The sequence below is a fragment of the Neodiprion pinetum genome, chromosome 6, assembly GCF_021155775.2.
Source record: "Neodiprion pinetum isolate iyNeoPine1 chromosome 6, iyNeoPine1.2, whole genome shotgun sequence".
Classification (NCBI taxonomy): domain Eukaryota; kingdom Metazoa; phylum Arthropoda; class Insecta; order Hymenoptera; family Diprionidae; genus Neodiprion; species Neodiprion pinetum.
In genome coordinates, this window is record NC_060237.1 from 5132855 (window position 1) to 5156493 (window position 23639).

The window sequence follows — 23639 nt, forward strand, 5'->3', positions numbered from 1 at the left end:
AGAGCTTTTTAAACGTAAAACGTTCAACTCTACAAAAATATGTATTTTGAATTATTGTCGGTATTATTCGTCAACAACTTATGAAAATTTCAAAAAATAAAAAAAGTTTTTCCCACGTTATTTCTACGAGATACTTCGATCACAAACCGGACTATCTTGAAATTGACACAAAGAGGTGAAATTTTCGGGTAATTTATTTTTGATCAATCTGAAATCGTTCAAGCCCTTGGGAGAGTGAAAATTAAAAAACAAACCCATTAAGGACCACCCTGGTACATATGCTGATCGAATTCTGTAAAATTCACCTGAACTCTGCGCATCCACAGTCCTGGCAGCGCATCAAAGTGCGACGTGTCCAGTCCCCCGATGCGTTTTCATCCCTCGTTTCCGCGCCTCCCTCACAATCAATCGTAAAGGACCCTCGAATCATCCCCGGAACAGGAACCGCCCGACGAGCAGAGATGCAGAGCGGAAAAATAATAGCTCGGACTTCTTTGGCCCGAGATCGAGGTCTGCTGGTTCGGTAGGTACTGACACTGCATGTTCAGGCTATTCTGACCCTGGCCTGAGATGGTCGACGGGGTCGATCCTGGACCAGGCCCAGGCGGCGGTCGCCAGGAAATCCGGACCAGAAAACCGTCCGCTTCGCCGTCGGCGCAGACCAATGGCGAGCCAAGACTTCCGGCGGTTCCGACTTTCTGATTGGCTGCCGTTCCGGGCGATGAACTCGGGTTTCCGCTGCCGCCGAGGAGGACTATCGAGGCGCCCCCGCTTCCCGTTGATTCTTGGAATCCGTTCGACCCGCAGCCGCTGCTAAACACGATCCTCCGCTTCGAGGAGGACTACTTCTGGAACAGGTATAACAGGCATACCGGCGAGCACGAGGCGCCCGAAATCGACGGGTGGGGGTGAAAATATAGAAAAATCAAAAAATAGAACGGCCTCGATGTGGAGTTTTTTACAAAAGCGGTAAGCTTAATTTATAGAATTTTAACACGTGGCAAGCTGAAGCGTGGAGAAGTAAAACAATTACAGGATCGGAATACGGAATTCATGTTTCAACCTTTCTGTACTTTCAATTTTCTATGCTTGGATTACATTTCCAAGTCTTTGAAAATTCTATACTTTGGTCCTCTTATCAATCCGCCATTCTAGTTTTTCACCCCAACCCGAATCGATGGGTTGGAACACCGTAAGAGGATGAAATCGAAGTAGGTGTTCATCGTTTCGTTTTTATATTGAACTGATCCGTATTTTTCTTATTTCTTATCGACGTGAACTTTTTTTACGTGCTTTCAAAGTGTTTATTCAAAGGCCGTTATTATCTACTGTGACGAGAGTTGAAACAGGTTAATTTTTGGAAATCAATTTCGAAAGAACTACTAATGCAATATTAATAATTCTTTTACCGATACTTTGTTTCAAACGTCGCTTCAAGATTGTTAAAAATCTAGTAAACTCGCTCGATTTCACTCTAAGATGATTCATTTCATTCAGAAAACAACTATTTTCTATCCTAATTCGCCTGTGGAAGAGGTGTTCTCTTTTTTTCATTATGATATCCGACGTTACCATTTTTGATCATAACCAATGTCGGGGCAATGTTGTAAAGTCGAATGGTTAACGAAGCCGATATGGCAAATAATTGAAGCGTTTCGGTCAATTTCTGAAATACAGGCTTGAGAATAGAACGAACCGTAGTAGAGTAACGTCGAAAGAATCAACTAATCGACATCTGATCTTTGGTATATAATTCGAGTATCTTCTATAAGTTTCGTTCATAGATTGATAATAAAATAAATCGGTGAATATTCTAAAGAGAAATACAAACAAAAAAAGAAAAAAAAAAAAAAAATTGTTCCTCTTAAAGTGAGAAAAATAGTTGAACACCCACTTCTGTTGCAGCCTTTCACGGCGATCTAACAAACCCCACCCTCGTGTTGTACGAGTCTACAATTTTCCCCTGCAAAACGAGAATTTCGTATTTTACGTCAACTTGACAGAAATCCGGACGCGTTGTTACTGATATTACTGTTTGTAACGCGTGTCGTTTGAACTGCGCGCGGAATTCCACTAGTTGGAAAGCGAACCCAGAGCTATACCTACGCCGGAAAAGTTTCGTCGGAATATCGGAGTAAAGATATGTAATAACGTGTACAACCCTCGTCACCCTCGCGAAGCGAAGGTGAACTCGCGTTAATTAGCACTCATAGTGCGACTTCCGTGCTCGTGTAACCGAATTCCTGTTTATCGTAATTACACCGTGTCGCACTGCGGGGAGCGAGATGCTGGGAAACATCCTAGGAATAGATTCTCGTCAAGAATTCGCGATGTTTCGACGGTGCGGATTAACTTCCAGGAGGTCTGCGTCAAGCAGAGGGCTCGAAATAGTATCCGAAATTAATGAGACGGATATTCATAAGATGAAAAGAGGGGCACGTACCGGTTCTCGCCATGATGGATGCCCGCCCCAGGTAAATTGTAGAGTCGTTACCGCTCACCTCGCTGTTGGCCCCGTGATGCGGTCCGTTGCGCACGGCGCTTCCAGAACCCCCGATAGTTTCGTTTCCGCATCCGCAGTAAGCGCTAAACGAACAAAATTACCATTCCCCGTGATTCGTGGCTCGTGGTTTAATCGGGGGTGGAAAGTGGGAGGGGGAGGGGGGGGGGGGATAAACGGATCGGAACGCGGGAGGGTCGAGCAGCTAATTAAAACCCGGCCAGGCTCCTAATCTCGATTCGACAAGCTCCCTTTACCCCCAAGATCACCTCTGGTCGGGGCGATAAAGGGTGCACCGAAGGGGCGTCTTATAACAAGAGTTTATACGTTTGATTCCTGGGGTAATTGGTCTCCTATTTCCGTCCTCCTACCTCCAACATTCGTAGGACACGCTCTTCACCGCCTGTCTGAAGTTACGGTTCATGTAGCAGTATATGAACGGGTTGCAGCAGCTCGACCAGTAGGCCAGTAGTTGGATCAGGCTGATTCCAGTCCGTCCGACGATCTTGTAGACCATGTTCGGGGCGAAGAGGTACCACGTGTGAACCACGTAGAGCGGCGTCCAGCAGAGGAAGAACGTCAGCATCACCACGCAGAGCATCACGATCACCTGCGGCGGGAGGAAAAAAGGACTTGATTCGGTCGTGCGGAGGGCGTTAAACGAACCTCGTCCGACTGTTGGTGCACTCAGTTCTAGACTTCCGGTTACAGACGGTCCACCGCACTCACCTTCTTCTTGGCCTCGATGCTCTTGTCCATGTAGTTGCTGCGTATCGCGTGTCTGCTAAAGGTGTAGGTGGTGTCGTGATGCTCCTCGCCGACGGAATTCTCCGACTCCTCGGCGTTCTCGGACTCGATCTGGATCCCCTTGTCGCGATGGTGGGTTGAGGAGGACAGCGCCGTTCCGCTCCTGCTTCTGCAGGCGACGACCCTCGGAGTTCCAGAGCTTGGTATCTGCACCTGAAAATGCGTGAGTGAAGATCGACGCTTTTTCCTCGCGTATTCGCAACTCGCGAATTAACAGCGTCAGGCGTCGTATTTGTTATACCGCAGTCAAAGGTCAGAGACGATCGACCCTCGAGTTATTGATTCAGAAATTGGCACTTTGCGAGGATTTTCACAACGACGAACTTTTGTCCGAGATAAAAATTTCAATCGAGTCCTCGGGGAGTCCCGGCTCCTTTGAATCTTAAGCGCCCTTGAGTACCGTCGTCAAAGGTGCCGGATGGAGAAAGAAAAAGGACACGAACCATGCCTCTCATTAGCCAGAGCTTCACCGCCTCGGCTCTTCGCCGTGACGTCACTTGTCGAGGCTTCCTTGACGCCCCATCCTGGGCCAGGGCTCCTTGCGACGTCGTCCTTCGGACTCCTTGCAGGTACTCGGAGGACGAGAGAGATCTGTGCTGTCTGAGGGATGTGACGATCACCTTGGCGCTGTTGGTCTCGTTGCAGAAATTGGGCCGGCAGGTTCCGTTCACCGTGGCCGATGAGCTCGTCCGCTGGACTGGAGAAGATCGCCGAAACGGTTTTTAATCAGGAACTCGATAAGTCTCGTAAATAAACTCCACTTTTGCCTCGATCGTTACCCCTGATTTAATATCCCCTACTTATTCAACTTCCAAGCCCGGCTGCTTCGATGGGCCGATAAATTTCGTCAATCTCATCATCGTTCGCCGGTCGGTTTATAAACGCTGATCGGGACGATCGGGTTGCGGTAATTATCGAGGTCTCGAAGGTCGCCGCGAGCCCCTGTCGTAAAGTCTCAAGATCAAGGCGCGTCTGGGTTCAACCTTTTCCCGGCCCGAGAGGTCGCTCGTTAATCCCAATGAACGCCCGTAAGGTTAAGAAAAAAGCGGACGGACCCCGTGACGAAAATGAGGGGGCGGAAAATGGTCGCGATTAGAGAAAAATTTGATCCGAGAAAGGGATTCTTATCGCCGAATATCGGCTCCGTCCTCGCGAATGGCGCATTATTCGTTCGGATATTAAATTTCAAATTATTCGAAAATTGTCGTGATTTGGATTGACGGAAAAATTTTCTTAAAACGTTGTCCACGTCAGTGAAGTATCAATGGAATAATAAGACACACTTTTCTCGCAATAAGAACGAGAGTAAGATACCTCGACGACGAGCGAATCGCGCTGCTGGAAAGTATATATCGTGAGAAAAGTTATTTTCTTCTCGCGTAAAGAATAACCGGATATGCGGAAAGAACTGGAAACGATATGCATATACGTGTTACGGATTTGCGAGTGAAAAGTCGGATTTTATATGGCGGTTTTATGAAAAGTTTCACCGCGGAAGAACGCAAGTTCAGCGAGAGTTTGACGTCTCGAATAGCGGAAGTTCCGGAGTTCGAGAATGAGCTAGTTTGTACTTCTCTGAATGTTACTCGCGAGAGGGAGTATATAGATCGGGCGATAAAGTGAACGGAGTGAAAAAGTTTTGGCAAAAACGCACGCATCGCAAAGCTCGTATACTCACCTTGTCTCTGGCAGCTTGAGCTGTGCTGAATTTCGCGTCGTCGCAACTTCGTTACAATCAGCGAATACGCGAGCGTCATCATTATCAGAGGTATGATCAAGAGTATCACGTCCAGAAATATATTGAACGCTCTTTCCGCGGCGATGCTCGGCCAGTCTTCTCTGCATTTTTGTCGACCTGAAATATGAAGTCCGTTTTTATAATTATGGTAGAAACTTTTGCGAGTACCAACATCATTAATTTTCAGAGTATAACGGTTATCCGACCCGCGTTAGAAAAATTTTTTCATTATTTTATCAAAACCGAGAAACGAGTGTAAACCGTATAAAAAATAAACGCATAACACAACGTTATTCGCGACGTTTTGCGGGGATATAAAGCGGGTGTGAAAAAAAAATGTTTTGCGACCTTTTAAATTTCCCGTCCCCTTAAATTTTCAACGACAATTACGTATTCGCGAAGAGATATAAAATTACGAGCAAGGAATGAGAAGGGGATGAATGTTCTATCGTATTATGCTCTCACGTCCGTTTCCCTTTCTTCGTATTCTCATCTCTATCCCTTCTTATTTTCTCTTCCATTTTCACTGGCACCCGAGGCCTCCCTCGGGGCGGTTCCTAAATCTACCTCACCTACGGGACTCGCTCGAAGAGAGATAGAGAAACAGCGCGATTCCTCGGGGAGCGAGGAACGGAATACCCATTTAATAATTCCACAAAAATTATCGCGAAATGTCACTGCGCCGGTGGTCATGCCGCAACGAAAACGCGACAGAAGATACAGGGAGTGAGAGATGGAGAGAAAAAACAGGGAAAGGGGGAAGTGAAAAAAGGGAAAATTTATCGCCGTTCGAATGGACGCCAGGCTTCCCAGGATTACACTGTCATAAACACGGTTATACCTACGGCAGCTTTTTGCAAACGCTCGTATTGTGCGAGAAACGAACCGGCGCTGCGGAAAATTCGCGAAACACGTGTATAAAGTCGTTGGGAAAATTGAATGAAACGGCGGGAAGGGGACGAAGAGAAGTTGGGCCGATCCTTACCGCCGCTGATATCCTTCAGGCTCGAAACTACCAGGATAGGAGCGTTCCAGACGAGACTTGCCGCCCAGACAACCGCGATCATCTTACAGGCGTGACACCGCGTTTGCCAACGGCGCGACTTGAGCGGTCTGCAAATTGCGAAATATCTCTCCAGGGATATCGCGACCAGAGTCCATACGCTCACCGAAACTGAAACAGCTGCAACGAGACCAAAACCAGAGATTAGGGTCACCAAGTTTAACGAGGAACACAAGGATAAGAGCATTTCTCTCAAGTTACACGCTCCGCCATTATAATGATTACACCGGTCTGTAAGAGTTTCGAGTCTGGGTTCTAAATGTCGAACTTTCATTTATATTCATTTTTTTAATTAATTTTATTTTGTATTATTTTAATCGATATAGTTTGCTTTTGTAGAAACCAGGACGATACTTTGAATTTTGAGAAAAACTACGTATTTTCTCAAACGTTTGTTGTAAATAACAACTAAACAAACTTCAGTGTTGTATTTAAATCACTTTCATTGAATAATATTATTTAACAATAAACTACAAATGTAAAATAATTGATCGACAAAGTTTAAAAATTAAGTAGAATGCGATCCTATGTTTCGAAGTAGTCGAGATCCGTGTTTGGTCGGACACGAGAAATCTCGGAGATTTCTCGATGACCTTTTTATCGCGACCTGCGGCCGGTGAATAACGGATACGCGGAAAAAGTTTAATCCCAGTGCAAAGCTGCAGTGAAGGATACGATATCACGACAAATGAAAATATATTCTCCGTTTTACACGATTCGCGAAAAACTTTGATGCGGGATAAAAAGTGGAATACGAGAAAACCACGGCAGGTATAACGGAAAGAATAATAAACAGGGAACATCGATTTCGCTGCAAGGATCAGTCGTTGAATTTTCCGCTTTTCCTGTTATTTGCACAAATATGAAACTACCGAGAATATCATTCTCGCAAATACGAGCTCGGAAAAGACTCGGCTGATTTAACCTTTGATGGCTGGTCTGGTTCCGTTTGGATCCAGCGGGTAACTCGGGAATGCCACTGGACGTATTGACTATTGATATAAATAAATAATTCCTCTAAAAAACATCGAATTTCAAGAGAAAAATGCCGGCCCTACGAAGACAAAGTAACTTTTTCAAAGCTATCAAAACGTAGCGAAAATTCAGATGATCCTAATTTTCTAAACGTGATTATAATGAAACAATTATTCTTTTCTCCGAATACAAGTAATAGCGAGAAATTGATGCGAGAGAGAAAGAATATTAAAAAAAAAAAACAAGAAAACAAACGACGTTGTTGTACCTACGTTATCTTGAAACGCAGGGAATTCACTCGCCTAGTGATCCCAGCAGCGCGTGGGGTTGTTTCCCTCGAAAATTTGTCAACCGATTTGCGAGGCGCTTGGTTTTCAAGGCAGCGAAATAACGCGGTGGCATATCCGCGGGACATTTAACACGCCAGAGGAAATTACCGCGAGCCGCGGTAACACTGCACGGATAACTTGGCAGACTCGAGAGCCTTGCACGCTTTGCACGAGCCACCGGGCAGGGAAAATTAATGTACCTTCATAGGTACAAGACCAGCTAGCTTATACGCGAATAATTCCCATCCCAACGTACAGGATGCGTAATATATTCGATGTCAAGCGCAACTCCAGTGTCAGCTGATCTTTGATTGGTAGGCACCCGACGGTAGGATCGACGATGGTTCTGGAAAATCGACGTCGAACAGAACGATTACATAATTAATGCCGCGTTGTACCGGGGAATTTCTGCCTGTGGGTGGTCAGGGGGTATCATCGGAGGGTAAATCGCGGAGAACCGGAGGGTGGAACGAGCGCACAACATTTTTTGCCAGCGTTTTTTTCCGCCCACTTTTCCCTCCCCGATCCCTGTTGCTTCGTTTTTTCCCCGTTGTCATGCCCGCCGCCTCGTAATTCTCGGAGCCCCTTCACCTTGTCGCTGTCACTTTCCCGCACCGTTTTCATCCCGTTTCACGGCTCGACGTTGTAGTCGGAGGCAAAAACTAACTGCGCGGCTTTCCGCAAAAACCACCCCCAGCCGCGTGGATCCTCCGTCTCCGTGCAGTTCCTCTCTCTCTCTCTCTCTCTCTCTCTCTCTCTCTCTCTCTCTCTCTCTCTCTCTCTCTCTCTCTCTCTCTCGCTCTCTCTCCCGCTCTCTCTCTCTCTCTACCTTCCCGTTCTAAATTTCCTTTTTCTCAGGGGCAAAACGGCCCGAGTTTTCAAGAGATATTCAAGTCTCTCTCTGCGGAGTCTGCGGAATTCATCCGCCGCCTCCCTCGGCCGAACTGTTGGCTGGGGTATCGTTAAGATAGCGCCGACCCGCGTCTCTCGCATCCAGTTTCACCGGGTCCTTCGGAACCGAGCAGTCGGCGTCCACCCCGATGCCGAGACGTCGTTACCTCCCCTCGGGACAATCTCGGAAGTCATCCTCGCGACGGGCAAGTACGCGGAAAATCGCAATCCGTTCGGTGCATTTCCTGCCGTAGGGGCGAGGGTTGATCGTCCTCCGAATTACCCGTCTTGACGAAATCTTTTAGGCGGCACGGCTCGGTGAGATTTCATCGCCTAATCCGGAGATTTGCACAGCCGGCGAGAGGAAGTTTTTCCCGTTCTCGTTCTTGAGAATTAAACTTTCTTTACGCGCGTCTAATTAATTACCTTATATATATATATATATATATATATATATATATATATACGCATAACGCACTTCTGCCTTGACATACCTACGTACATCCTACTAGCTATAGGTATACATCCCACGCGGAAACTTTGGAATTTACGAAACGACGGCGGAAAGCTGTTGCGGCGATGATTTAGAAGTCATAATTTTTTGAAAGGCTGCACGTGCCCTATAAACTACCTACTTGTAAGATAATAAAAAGTTTCTTTCGACGGGTTTGGTCTCTTAACTTTCAAGGCTTTATTAGAGACCTCTTCGTCCAGGCAGCCCCTACCCTTCGCCCTTCCGACTCTCGCAACTTCTTCAACTTTCGCGACGGAAAGACGAAGAAGTCAGCTCTCTTTCGCGAAAACGTACCTATACGAATCGAAGGATACATGTGTATATATATATATAGGTATACTCGTGTAGAATCATGTCTCAATTTTCCCCGTACGTCCTGCGTGGAATAACATCGTTTCATAATTGAAGCGAAACCCGACTCTCCGCAGGGAAATCGTGAATAAAGGAGGGGGCGGGGGGTGTCTCGACTCTCTTCAAAAATTATCTCACGGTGAGAATGACTTTTTTCGTTTTCTTTTGTTTTATTTCCACCCTTCATCTTCAAGCCCTCGGACATGATTCGAAATTTGAACGTCGAGAGACGTTTCTCGAGTTCGAATTAAAAAAAAAAAAAAAATTCTTTTTTCCCCTCTTTCTTTCATCTTTTCTTTTGGTGAAACGTCACGACGAGACGCTCCGGGTTTACGGCCTACCAGCAGCAGATACCGAGGATTGCGAATTACGTCACTTTTGTGCAAACTCGTAAAAGTTGGAAAATCCGAGAGGTGGATACAGATAATGGTATACAAGGGGTGAACGGTCGGAGATCGATGGGGGATATGGCCGACTTTCGGCGTAGGTTCGCTTCGCGATAAAACCGGACTTTCAAAGGGATTCCCAGAGTTCGGCAATCAGTCGGAATTGTCGAGTAATCGTCTCATTGTCGGGCAGAATCGAGCGGCAAAGTGTACGAAGTGCGAGGGTTGTAACAGACGCGATCCGGAGGAACGGCGAACAGCTGAGGACGAAACTGGGTCAGCGGGGATTTCTTCATCCCTTTCGCAAACTTAATAACAAGAGGGACGCGTGCCGTCGAAGAAAATTAATTTGCGGAATTTGAACGCGCATGTATAACGCGGACAGCGCGTGGCTTCGTTCGTCCTTCCGATAAAGGAAGATCGATCCATATGGATCCCCCACGATTCATCCGTCGAGCCTCAGTCGACTTCCGGTCCTCGATTCCCGCGATTTTCATACAAATTCTCCACGAATCTCGACGACGTTACGGCGAACGGATCCAACCGAATTCATGCAAATTACCAACCGGGGAATAACGCTCACCGCCTAGCGCTTGACGCGAAGCTCCGAGTCGGGATTAATCACGGTTACATTAACGACCGCGTGGCTATGCACAGCCGCCCAGCGATCCGCGGGATCCTTCTTCTTCTTTTTTTTTTTTTTGTTTTTTTGTTTTTTTTTTTTTTGTTTTACACCCCCTTACTTGGCCGCGATAAGACGCCGCTGGGAAAAGACGCCCCTAAATCTTTCGAATTGTCTCCGCTCTTCGACCCCCGACTCTGCGAGCTCTCTCTCCAATTTGTCCGTCTAGGCGTCTCAATGAAACGCGTTACGTCGCAGCTTATTCGAGCATTCCGGTTTCCACCTCTTCGTCATACCTACATCGCATTTTTCTCCCCGGCATCCGCAGCTCGGCGATAGTTATATTACTCCTCGAGTATTAGTGTACGTGTGTGTGTGCGTGTGTGTGTATATATATACACGTATACGTAAGCCGGAGGAGTGATCGAGGGTTCCACTACTTTTCTGAGTGCTACTTGATCCTCTTGCAAATAAAACGCAGACGACGCTATGGCCTCCGTCACCCCTTTCGTCCCCCGTCCTCGGTCTACGCTGTCTCATAAATCGTCCGTCTTCAATTTTACCTTCAATTTTTAGCACCCTGCTACAGCTCGAACTACTCCGCAGTGAAAATTTACTACCACGGTGAATATTTCTTAAACCCCAACCGTCCGTACTTCTGCACTCATCTTTCGGAGCAACAACGATCAATCGATATTAACGCCTCGACGTTATTCTAGATACGACACAGGAAAGAAAGAGAGAAGAAATATATTCCATCGCAAAAATTTGGATTCGGAAACTTTCTGAGAATCTTTTCACTCAATCAATCGCACCATGAATTTCAAGACTTGAAAAAATAAAAATGAAGAAAAAAGTACGAATAAATTACTTCGTATCCATGAGTAACAAAATTCTTCTCTTTTTCTTTTTTTTTTTTTTTCTTTCAACCGAACAACTATTACAAGCTATATTCCCGATCCACGAAATTTGTCTAAAAATTTCACGTCGGATGCAGCGCGTTATTTCAGACAATTTGTTTTCGCCGTAATCCACGCAACCTGTAGACGGATCAGGGGAGGAGCCGGGGTGTTGCAAAGCTGTAAAATGATGATATATCCCTGAAGGACGTATAAGGTAGCGAAAAGTTGTTAAGCCAAATCTCTCGTCTCCGTTGAACAAAAGGATTCTACGCTGACAAACAGACGGGTCACAATTACCGGAGAGAAAAGGGATCGCGGTATGCGTAGGAAGAGGGGGGTGAAGGGAACGTAAGCCGGGACGTCGCCGTGGCAATTAAGAAAGTTGTCTAATTTAATCTATGGCCACGAGAGCATGAGTGGCGGGGTGGCGAAGGTGCGCGGCCGCATGGCGAAACGAACGTGAAATGAATAAAGTTGAATAGAGCCCAGAGTGCGTGTAAACAGATGGCATCTAGGTTTGCCTGGGTGTGTGGGCGTGTTTGCGTGCTTACAATACGTGTCATCTTACCTTGGAAGTATGGTATCAGCCTGCACATCGTCGTACCAAATACGAAATTCTTGAGCATTTGTCCCAGGAGAGTGAACGGAATACAAAAGACACCGAGCAGCAGGTCTGATAGAGCCTGCGAACAGAACATGAACTTTTCACGTGATTGAAAATGTCCAATTTTTCACTTACTGCCGTACGTTGTACGCGTATGCGTACGCAAAGGAGACGTCGCGACGTCCCGCGGCTCTCGTTCCTCACCATCGAGCTTTGGAACCCCTGGGATATGGAGAAGACGCATTTCTAAGTTTAACGGAATGCGAAATGAGCCGCGCCGATCGCACGGCTCGTTTTACAACCCCCTGACAAGGAGAATTACCGAACGTGCCCTTTAAAATTCTTCGCCGGTACGCGTCTGGCGTCTAACCCGGCTATCGTTTGCTTTTACGAGGGATGAGATTAAAAATAAATAAACCCAGCCCCCCCCCCCCTACCTCCTCCCCTCACCCCATCGAACAATTCCCACTTTTACACCGATCGCTGTACGTCGATCATGTCGCTTTGCAGACGGATAAAGCTCGACGCTTTAACTTGATCGGGCTGGAAATTACCGACGACCCTCGTCATCTCTAAGCACGTTATAAACAAACCCGGCTTAACTGTTTCTCCGTATCCGCGAGCGGGGAGGAAGACTTTTGAAGCGCCTCAAATTATCAGGATATAATTATATCCTCCTTAATAGTTTAGCGGGCCTACGACCTTACCGCACTTCATGCGGATCGACTAGGGATTATTGTTAGTCGACTTGGTTCCCGGTCTGAAACAGCAATGGCGTAATGATTGCCGGAAGTTAGGACTCGAACTAATCTAATTACGAGGTAATAACTTGCTCCAAGTCACGGCCCTTTGCTCCCAATGAATCGGAGCCTTGAACGCGAATTTCCTAACGTCGTTAAGTTTCCACCTGGGTGGAAATTCGCTCGAGGAAATCGTCTTCCGTCTCCCGAAAGATCGCGACGCATCTTTTCTCTAAATATTTTTCTTTCTGTTTGGTTTATTTTATAGGGTTTTTTTCCCCCCGCCGTCTGCGGTAAATTCTAGCAAAATTTTGGCCGTAAACGATTTCAGCTCGAAAGATGTTGATTTAATTCAACAACTAGGTGATTTTACCCGCAGGCATCAGACTCGGGCGGAATCTAATTAAAGTACCGATGGGAAATTGGTAAAATGTCGCAATTATAACCGTTAATTGGAACTGATGGTAACAAGACTGTACCCTGTAGGAAAGATTACGAAAAAGCGACGACAGTCTCGCTGCAATCTTACGAGCAGGGAATAACGACTGCTAGTGCATTATTGTAACGACAGTCTGCAGTTTTACTGCCTGACACTTGTAAAATATAGCCAAGGTCTCAGTCAGTCTACCGTTTTATCGCTTAGCGCAATGCACTCGGCTAGCGATCGTCGTAAATGAACAGCAAAAGCTGTGTATATTGTAGACAACTCTGCGGGAATTGTTGAAATTTCATTAAACCTCGTGTAACCCGGATAAACAAGATTGCTCGACGTAATCTACCGGGCGATTTGACTACCGCATAAAAATGTACAGTGCTTGAGTAAGGTGTTACGCGTAAAAAGGGTTTCGCGATATCAGTCAATGCAAGTGGAAAATTTTTGACGTAAATTTGAGAGAAGTAAATCAAACGTTCCGTCCCCGATCAATTTTCAATCACGAAACGAAACGTCCGTTTGATACTTTGAGTGAAGAGAAAATAAAGGAGACGCACGACATGTCGGAGGAATTGAATATGCAAGCGCGAAACCTTTGAGACCAAAACCCTCATTACTCCTGCAAATTTGATATTCGCCACCCTCCGATCCTCGTTTGGCTTCATGATTGTACGCGTGAACAGCGCATGCGGGTGATATCCCGAGTACGAGTTAATTGAACAGTTGAGCCAGACGTTGATTCGAGGTTTCAAATCTCTGGAAAGGGCGAGGGGCGAAAGGATTCTCGAGTCCCGGGTCTCCAATCCGCGTATCTAACCCCGACCGATTAAGCACCCTCGACTCGGGAGCTCTGTGAGAATTTCACCGAGAGAGACGAATGGCAGGATCGAGTAACAGTAGCGCAGTCAACGCGAGGAAAACCTCAGACAGAATTGCGAATTATGAAAACGACGGTTCCAAGTCTGCGAAAATCGAGTCAATCAAACGGAATCTTGACGGACGGACGCAAAAATTATCGAATTTTTTGTATTCAAGGGCGAAGATAATTTCAGTGAATTGCAGATCAACCGTTTCCAGGTCTGATCACGTATTTACTTTGTTCACTGATTTTTAAGTTTTCACGAGTCGTACGAACCGGGAGTTTTTCCACTGTGCAAACAATCTTCAGGGTAGTTACGGGAAAATATGTTACATGTTTTATTCATTCTTGTTTATTCGCTTTGACGGGAACAATCGCTGTTCTTTACATTTATTCAGTATTCTATTCTGCCTTCGAGTTTCTGAAAGCTGCGGCTGACATCCGGTTTCCGGCTCCTTATCATCGATTCCTGTATAAATCCCTTTGATCCGAGATGGCGTGAGAAGGGATGGATTTCGGTACAGTTGACGAATATCCGGATATTATTCGAGGAGTTTGCCTTTTCTCCTCGCTTTGAGACGTATTAACGTCTTTCCGCTGCACGGGTTACATTCGTTGCGCGGAAATTGAAAAATATCCACACCGGTTTGCCGGAAGGGTACAGAGGCGGTTGTTTTATGACGATATAACGGGAGCGGGCAGCCTATAAACTGGGCTCTAAGGATTGACCGTAACGCTTAACCGGATTCCCCAAAAACGGAATCCTCTAATCTATCAGGATTTCATAGCAAGACCTTAAAACCTGCGATTTAACCTCGCCGGAGGGACGATGCTTACAGGCTTGCATCGATTGCGGGCAAAGCGAAGGGAGAAAGGTAACGACAAGAAAACAGCCCATTCTTAACGCGCGAAAGAAATGGGAAGACACAGAAATTACTGGATATTCGTGCGGTAAGATGGAACGAAAGAGATAGATGGTACGATGATTGTTCAACTTGTGAACAAAAGTGACGCCGATGACTGCGACGCCGTCGGAGATCCATTGTTCTCTGTTTCTTAACCGCTGATATAGCTTCTTTTTCGCTATCAATAATCCGCAATGTAAAACCCCGCGATTCTGTTCCTACTAACGCATTCCTTATCTTCCGAGAGATTTATTAACCTCGCGGAGGAGTTGCAAAACCTGAATCACTCTCGTGTATGATTAGCGATTCCGTTGTTCTCGGGTAAAAAATGAATGAAAATAAAAAGAGACTGAAAGAAACTAATCTTCGGTTAATTTATCATCGAGATCGACGGATAATCCGCGAATTTCGTTAGGATTTCATGCGGGACTTATAACGGAATGATAATGACAAAGCGAAGGCTGGAAAACGCGAAATTTTCAACGGAGGCAAATTCGAAATTTAAATACGCTACTCAATCGAATTGTTTGAAATAATAAATATGAAAATTCAGACAATTGAGTCATACGCATGTAAACCCAAGTTATGCGATTCGTAAAGCATAAATTCACTCTCACCAACCCTTTTGAACATTTTCATTCCATAATCGATGTGATCCACGTCCGTGTCTTTGTTTCACCGGCACGCGTACGATCGTAATAAGTATAAAATGGACTGTTGATTGCGAAAAGAAAAAACAAATAACAAAAAAAAAAGAGAAACAACGCACGTTTCTGTCGGAATCCGCGATATTCCCGGTGTGAGGATTTTCAATGAAGTAAGAAATTCTTTTGTCTTGACGCAATATTTGAATATATAAATTCAACCCGATGTAGTACAAGAAGATCACAGGATGGCTGGTTTAATTTTTTTGTTGGGCATATTACGCAATATATATATATATATATACATATTATGTATAATTGTATATGTATATGATGATGAGCGACGAAACTCCTTTGCGATGTTTTTATATCCGCAGAAAAAATACGGGTATTTGTTTCGGTATGCTTATTTTATGTGTATAAGTATGTAGAATACCTTCCAAGCCTTATAAACAGGCTTTCATAAATTACGGAGAAACCGAAGGCGCCTACCCACATAATTCCTTGCAGACTCTCCACGTCGGTGGGATTTTCATTTTTTCCTTCTATTCTCTTCACTCCCTCCGCCCTCCGTTCCGACAATGGTGCTTTCGATATCCACTTTTGGCCCCGGGGCAACCCCTGTTAAGTATATGAGAAGATATGGCTCCCCAGCACCGGGTGAAAATTCATTCTCTCACTCCCGAAGTTGACTTTCGAGCCAATATACAGTTACCGTGGGTTATTTCTCGGACGTGACAGCATGCCGGACGGATTTGTGCCGAGGGAAGGGAAGGCGAAAAAATCCCTACGGGTTCTCGGGAATTAACTTCCAATTCTGTTTATCGTTGCAAGCTCCCGTACAACTCTGAGCTTGTGCAAAAAAATGATTAATTCATCGTACGGTAGGTATATACGATCTTTGAATAGCAGAAATTCATGACGGATTGATAAGTCCGACTCGCTAATCGAGTTTCGTCTAGTCGGTAATATAATTCTGTCTCTCTCTCTCTCTCTCTCTCTTAGTTTGTTCAATTTGTACTATTTGCTTCGCGACACAATCCCGCTGTAAGAATACTCCGTAATCCTATCGCAGAAACGCTGAAAGAGATATCAAACAAAAAATGAATGATTGATGGAGCGGGCAAGCCTCTTGAATAAAAAGTGATACGAAGCCACTTGCAATCTTCGTCTCGAATCATCGATTTCCTTCGTGTATCAAGTACACCGTTTTCTAATTTCGGGACGCGTACCGTATTTCTTCTAACTTTGCCTCCGCCTTAAAAAGTTTGTAAAGAAATAAGAGCAGCTGAAAACATCGAGAGGCAGAAAAACGGGGTGTTAACCACCTTTGAAAGGTGAAGTATTCGTCGATAAGTATACTTAGCGTGAAATATATTGACACGGTGTGAAAGCTTATAATCGTAATCCTTGAGTCGCGAAATTGGCGTTGCGGAAAAAAGAAACGGCGAGTGTTCGTATGGAAAAAAAAAAAATAAAATAAAATAAAGAAATTAAAAAAAAAAAAAAAAAAAAAACGTTTCTCAGACGATACAAATGGACCAAGACGTCTGATCTTTAAACATCCATTCCCTATCCACGTATAAGCCGGTATGAAATTCTTTCTCCATAATTCTGGCGAACATGTAAATACCTAATACCTACCTACAACATGAAGAGAAACGTAATGTAATCAGCCCGGGGCTTTCGTAATACCTAGCCTGGCTATGATAAGGGAACGGCGGTGTATCCGATAAATGACTTTCATCCGTTCGTGATCGAATCGCGCAGAGTAGGCTGGAACGATGGGAGAAAGGAAAAAAAAAAAAAACAACTGTGCAAGGGTGGGGGGTGCGAACGCGGGTAACGCTAGGAATATTTTTTCCGCCCCAAGTAGGTATTATATAAGGTGAGTCGAATCCGTCGGGTGTATCTTGAGCCGTATACGCGCCATCGAGACGTGTCAGAAAAGCAGTTGGCTGCTCTCAGGTCGACCCTCGCTCGCTATCTAAGCTTCGCCTCGGCCGGCGCCCCGCGGTTCAACTAAACGACACTTTCGGCGAAGCCTATAAAGAGGCCCGGAGTCCCAGACAAACCGGTGAATGCGAGTCTCTGCCCCGTTGCGGAATATATACATATATATATATATATATATATTCGGATATATATATATATGTGTATATGTGTGTATGTATATGTGTGCATATACACACACGCGTACATGTGTAATTAAGTCTTATCTCGCAGGACCCGGAGTATCTCATCTCCTTTGCGTTTCTGCCTGGTGTGTGCCGGCTTCTATTTGTACCCATCTCGCGATTAATTATAACTGCAATAATGATACGCAAAACTCGGCTGTTTTGCCTTATCGCGAATGGGGCAACAAAGCTGCCGTCCCACCACCACCACCACCCCCCTACCCTCTTATCCTCCGACACGGTTCTTCGGAACATTTCGGAGCTTCTGAGAGTCACATACAACCTGCCGAAATAACCGGGTCCCGCAACCCCCACCCCATCCTCCTGTTCCTTACCGAAAATCCCTGAAATTTATCACCTTTTCAGCCCCCCCCCGCCCCCCGGTCGGCAACCCCTTTTATGTCCCATTCCAGCGACTACTTTCCTCTCGCGTTTTTTATACGGCCACCCGGGAAAATCCCCTCAATGACCACGGTTCGATCCGGCTTCTGAAAATGCATTGATATCATTCCTATATCCTTTCGGTATCGCGTTCGTATTATTATTATTATTATTATTTTTATTTTTATTACCGTTATAGACCAAACGAAAGGATCGACGTCATAAATGTTGTTAGCCACACGTGCGAAAGTGATCGAAGTTCGCGTATACCTGTAATATGCGAAAAGAAAAAAACAAACAGTATTGTAAGGATGATTTACTTTATTTCTTCGATTTCGTACGAAAATTTCAGCATATTCGCGCTGTTGAAATACGTGAGTAACACAACGTTTTCAATATCGCAATTTTCTTTTAAATAACTCGAAAATTTCGAATACTACACGAGGAACGTAACGCGGAATGCTGAAGCAAAAAAATTACAGTTAACCCGGGGAAATTTCTTTGATGAAAATTTGTCTAGCACAGTTTCACCTCGCTGTAGCAAAAACATGGGGACAAAAAACAACGCCCGCCTCTTGAGCCTGGCGTGTGCGGTAAGACGACTTTGAGTTTTCAGCCCCAACTCCGTATATAAGACGAGGGTTGAGGTAGTAATACTAATGCGAATAATGACAGTTGCGATGGTAAAAATAATAAGGATAATAGCGATGACGATGATGATAACAACAACAGTCGCGATTGTCTGCATCCGACGATGAGATAAGATCCCGGTCGAGGCTTATTGTCAGCAACAGGATCGCTTCGTAGCTGACCTCGTTTGGAGGAAGCCAAAGACATGAATCAGCCGGAGCTTTTTCGCGTATTTGCGGTGGCAATCTGTTACACAAGTTGGTGCGATCTCCCGCAGCGCAGCGGCACGTATATTCGTCTATTTTTCTTTATTCTTTTTCTCCCGGCCTCCGCAGAATCCTCGGTATAAGCTGATCCTGATGGTGCCTTGGGTGTATCGGTGTTTTCGTGTCTGCGTGCCCGCGTGTTTCGTGCTTGTGACACGACACGGCCCGGCCTAATGAGCCGTGTGAACGAATTTATACCACTTGTCTTTTCCCAATCTCTGCAGCTTTTCTTTTCCACCCGCTTGTTTAATCTTCTTTCGCCCCGGATTTGTCTTCAACGTTTCTTGCCCCTCCTCGTATCACAACACCGGCGAAAATTTCGTCGGCATTTTCACAAGCATACACGTATCTAAGAAGTTTTCGGTGGTTGAATCAAATTTTACCATCCCCAAAAAATCGTCCGTCGACTCGATTTTTCCTTAAATTTAATTTCCGGTTTTTTTTAACGCGTGCACCGTTCGCACTAAATATCAAAGTCTTGCACCTCGTTTCGCTCTAGGGAAAAAATTTCCTATTCACCTAGCGTCTCTACTTCCACGCTAGCGTTGTTATTATTATTATTATTATTATTGTTGTTGTTGTTGTTGTTATTATTATTTTACACACGGATGCAGTCGGTCCCGGGTCTTCATCCCTTGCTCATCGTCAATGGAAATTGTATCGTGTATTATACAGTTGCCTTTTCAAACTTTCCCGAGAACTGCACTGGGATTTGCTGCGAGATAAGTCGCGCTGAGAGCGAAATGCGGGCCAAATACCCCTCTGTATGTATATTCCCTCGACTCTGCAAGCACGCGTCTGCAAGAGCTTTTATCGTCAAAAGCGCAACATCGGAGCACGGCTGCTTATCTCACGGTATAATATAATAAGTCTGAGCGGATAATTTATAAATAAATTACCGAGTAAATTATATCTTTCCATTAAATCGTGCGGCGCGGCGCGGTGAAAATCGACGGAAATCGAGTATATTTCTTCTCGGCATTGTAATCGAGAGATTGATGCGTCGCGGAGGAATCCGACCGGAAATTGTCCGGCGAAAAGGGAAGAAGGATTAATCCATGCATCTATCCCGGAGCTCGCTGGGGAAAATTTTTATGGGATATACGTATAGTCGTAGGAAAAAGTCCGTCGTGCCCGCTCTGCAGAATCGCTTAGCATATGGGACGTAATTGCGACGCGATGCAACTTTCGTCGTTATTTACGAGGCAATTCTTAGAGCGTGCAACGGGAGAATTATTAACTACCTTTCTTATGTCTCAGGGTTGAAATTTATTACCCCTAACCGTCCGCTATTCGTGACTCCCGCACATGCGGCGTTGTTTCCCCATTTTAACGTAGGCAACGTTCCGTCTCGTTCTTCCTTACTTTTCGTCTCTATAACTAATTATTTTTCCCCTCTTGTCTCGTTTTCCTGAACGAGAAGAGAAGAAAAAACGGATTCTCTAACTACGTGCGAAGAGAGGTGTTAACAACGCGAGGGGGCGAAAAAGTTGGCTGAAAAAAACCGTAATTGAAAAACTCGCCGCTAATTAACACCGGCTTTGTAATCCACCGCTCGTCGTTTGTCCTTTCTGTCGATCCACCAGGCCTCGGTTTATTTTCCCAACCCTCCGCCGTCCCCTCTGAGACGAAGGAGAAGCAATTGCGAACAAGGAATAAAAGTGGAAAAAAAAGGAAAGTATAAGAAGCTGAGGTGAAAAAAAATTCTGTACGCACCTCGAGTCGGCCGTTTCTTCTCTCTCTCTCTCTCTCTCTCTTCTTACTTAATTGATTATTTCATTTTTTTTCTTTCCCTCGTAAAGCTTAACCGTGAAAAAAAAAATATATCGTTTTGGACGAAATTATGAAAAAACGAAAATTGAACTGCCGGAAAATGGTGCAAGCGCTGTCGAAAGAGTATCCGAAAAATTTCACGTTAGGTAGAATTAAATAAAGAAGAAAATAAAAAAGTACCCTCGAAAGTGATTCTCTCGGGTTACGACGAATTTGATTTTCATAAATCCAAACGTCTTATCAGAAATTTTTCCGTAGGCATCGGATCTTCTGCAGCAGAAAACTCGCCGCCGTTTCTCGATCCGCGTTCAGCCCCTTCGCCTTTCGTCCGAGCTCTGGATTTCCTATCGGATATCCACTTCGTAATTTATAGCTTGCACGTGAGATTCTAGAGATACCTGGGAGTATACCGACTACGTGAGACTTTGTGAATTTGCGCTAAAACAGCTTCCAGCATTCCTAAATCCACCTCTTCCTCTCGCCGGTTGTACGTCCTCTTTTCCTGCTGCCAGTTTGTCCAACCCCCGAGCATCGGAATTCTAAACCACGGTCCAGTTTCGTCTGTAAGTCTCTCGCGAAATGCAAACGAAGCCGGGAAATAATAAGTAGATAAAATTTAGACACCGCAAGGGTTCGATAAATTTAATTCGCAATTTTTATCCCAGAAACAAAACGAAATGGACTAGCTTTAAAATAAAATTTATCCCACGATGAAATTCAAATGCGAATTGCTGAGAGGATAGGTGGATTATACTCCTGAAATTTTATTAAAGCAGCTACTCTTTTCGATCAATAGAATAGCTTACAATTTAAATGCATAATTTCCTGAGGAAAGAGCAGCCATCGATTTTCTCCTCTGGTGGGCTTGTTCTAGGTATATTACCTCGCATACCGTAAGTAAGTGGAATATTAATTTCAAGCATATTTCGTCTAGCTTCGGTGCATCTGGTAAATTATCGAACAGCTTTCGCACATTCGAAATTCATCTTGTCACGCGAAGGATATGTTGTCAAACATTCCATAACGTCAAGTGTTCAACGAAATTGTCAAACGTTGAACTTTGAATTCACTTGAAATCAGATGCAAATTTGTTGAAGATCGACGAGTTGAAAATCAATACTTTCGGTTAAATTTTAAATGGATAAAGAATCCAAAATTAAATGTTATTTTTTTATTCCAAAAATCTAGCAGATTCGTTCTATTTTATTCGAGGGTGGCTTACTTCGTTGAGTTTCTCCTCAATAGTTTCATTTCAAAGGTGCTATTCGTTAATGAGAATTGACATCGGTAGAAATTTCATAAAAAAAATGTAATACATTTTCAGTACAACGCATTGAGTAATTAAATCTGTAGTGAGACCGAAAGGAACAAACTATATTCTTTAACAATTTTAAAACGATATAGAATCGATATACCTAAGCTATCATCGTTTAAAATGTGAAAATTTTTTTCTCCACTACTTAAAAAAAAAAAACCTCGAAATTCGATAGACGCGGTAATAAAATAAAATTTTTATTCCTCTCCGATTGTATACCAGGTAAAAATCGACCAAAGGGCAGTTAGAAAAAAATCAGGTAAATGTAATATCCAGAGTTGAAGGGGATGAAGACGAGGGTGTAAACTAGGCGGAGATAATCCCCTGGGATAATTTGTTCTGTGTGACGTTTGCGCCGTGCTATAGACTCCGGACGGGGTATACACGGTGCAAGATACTCGGGTCGGAATGTCTGAGGAAACAAATGACCCTGGAGGGAAACGGGCCGGTGGCGGCGTGCCCTTTGTATCCGTGTGCACAGCCACGAGACGCGTCCTTCGCGATACAACGCCAATTCCCCGACAGTTTAACGCAGAATTGGAGAAATCGTTAAGCGGCCGGGGGGGAGGGGGCTCGTCGTTACCCTAGACCCGGAATGGGGGGACATTAGGGGGTGAATAAGGGTAGGAAGGGCGGGGGGGGGGGGGGGGGGGGGGGGAGAGCGAAAGAGCGACTGTATACCCGCAATCACGAGAACCGTGTCTCTCCCCGTTTTATTAAATTTTAAGCGTAAGATTTACCCTCCGCCTCACCGCCTCCCCGCCCGCCCGCGACATCCTCCCACATTATGGCCGGGGCAAAAATTTCATCAGAAATGACAAAATGTTGGAAGGAAATATGCACCGGTGGATATTATGCAAACGATATGCCTACCCGGCCACTCCGCCATTCCCCTCTCGCCGTTTCTTCCCAAGCTCTCTTTATCGCCGAATTCGTGTATGCATGTATATATATATATATATATATATATATATATATATATATATATATATGTATATGTATATGTATATGTATATGTATATGTATATGTATATGCATACGTGTACGTATACTGTACGCAAGGTAGGTGTATCTATGTATAGATAGTGAGTATATTTCCCAGAGGGAAAATTCTCACCCTGCACAAGGTGCAGTGTAAGTGAGGAAAAATAAAATTGGGGACGCTTGTACACCGACTGACTTGATCTTCCGCCTTGTCGTTCCTCAAATTTATACACACGCGTTCGTATGCATATATATATATATATATATATATATACACATATTTGGTTATAATAATAATAATAATAATCATACGTCACCGCGCGCCGAGATTATTCGATTATCGCGATTTTCCTTGTTTTTTTTTTTTTTTTTAATTTATATTCTGTTATTTTTCACCCCCTTCCCACTTCCCCAACTTTTATCATCGTATCGCCGATGTGTCAAGCGCTTATCTACGCCTCTCGACTTTGACTCTGCAGTCAGGCATGAAAAAAATATTCCCTCAGGGGCGGAGGGTGTTTGGAGGGTTTGAAATATCGCTGTCACACGTTCCTTCGGGCGACGCGTCGATTCCCTCAACGAGTTCTTCCTACCCTTGTTCCCAACTGTTACCCCTTTCTAATTTCCTTGCCCAGTACTCAAGCGCCGCCGAACAAACCCTCTTGCAGTCTATCCGACAGGGTTCAGGGATATTTGTTACAGACAGGGTTACGTCTCGAGATTACGGAGCGGGACAATCCGAAATTGAAAAACAAACTTCAGACAGCGGTAAGATCAAAGCGAAACGGAGCGAAGTTTGACCCGACACTCCTTTCTCATCTGTCTCGTCTTACAGTACAATTCCGATTAC

General features: G+C 44.7%; 1 protein-coding gene across 2 annotated transcripts in view; it reads right to left on the reverse strand.

Annotated features, from left to right (window-relative positions):
- Positions 1 to 23639, reverse strand: part of LOC124222577 (cholecystokinin receptor type A) — a 42872-nt gene that overhangs the window by 1235 nt on the left and 17998 nt on the right. The window contains exons 3-10 of one of the 2 annotated variants that reach the window (XM_069136840.1): positions 11647 to 11761; positions 6031 to 6228; positions 4986 to 5162; positions 3751 to 4004; positions 3230 to 3460; positions 2872 to 3110; positions 2444 to 2586; positions 306 to 845 (exon numbers count right to left, since the gene is read on the reverse strand). In XM_069136840.1, coding sequence (XP_068992941.1) covers positions 814 to 845; positions 2444 to 2586; positions 2872 to 3110; positions 3230 to 3460; positions 3751 to 4004; positions 4986 to 5162; positions 6031 to 6228; positions 11647 to 11761 — 1389 coding nt within the window. In that variant the 3' untranslated portion in view covers positions 306 to 813. Of the gene's footprint in view, positions 1 to 305; positions 849 to 2443; positions 2587 to 2871; positions 3111 to 3229; positions 3461 to 3750; positions 4005 to 4985; positions 5163 to 6030; positions 6229 to 11646; positions 11762 to 23639 lie in introns of both variants that reach the window. The other variant, XM_069136839.1, reaches the window with a different exon arrangement.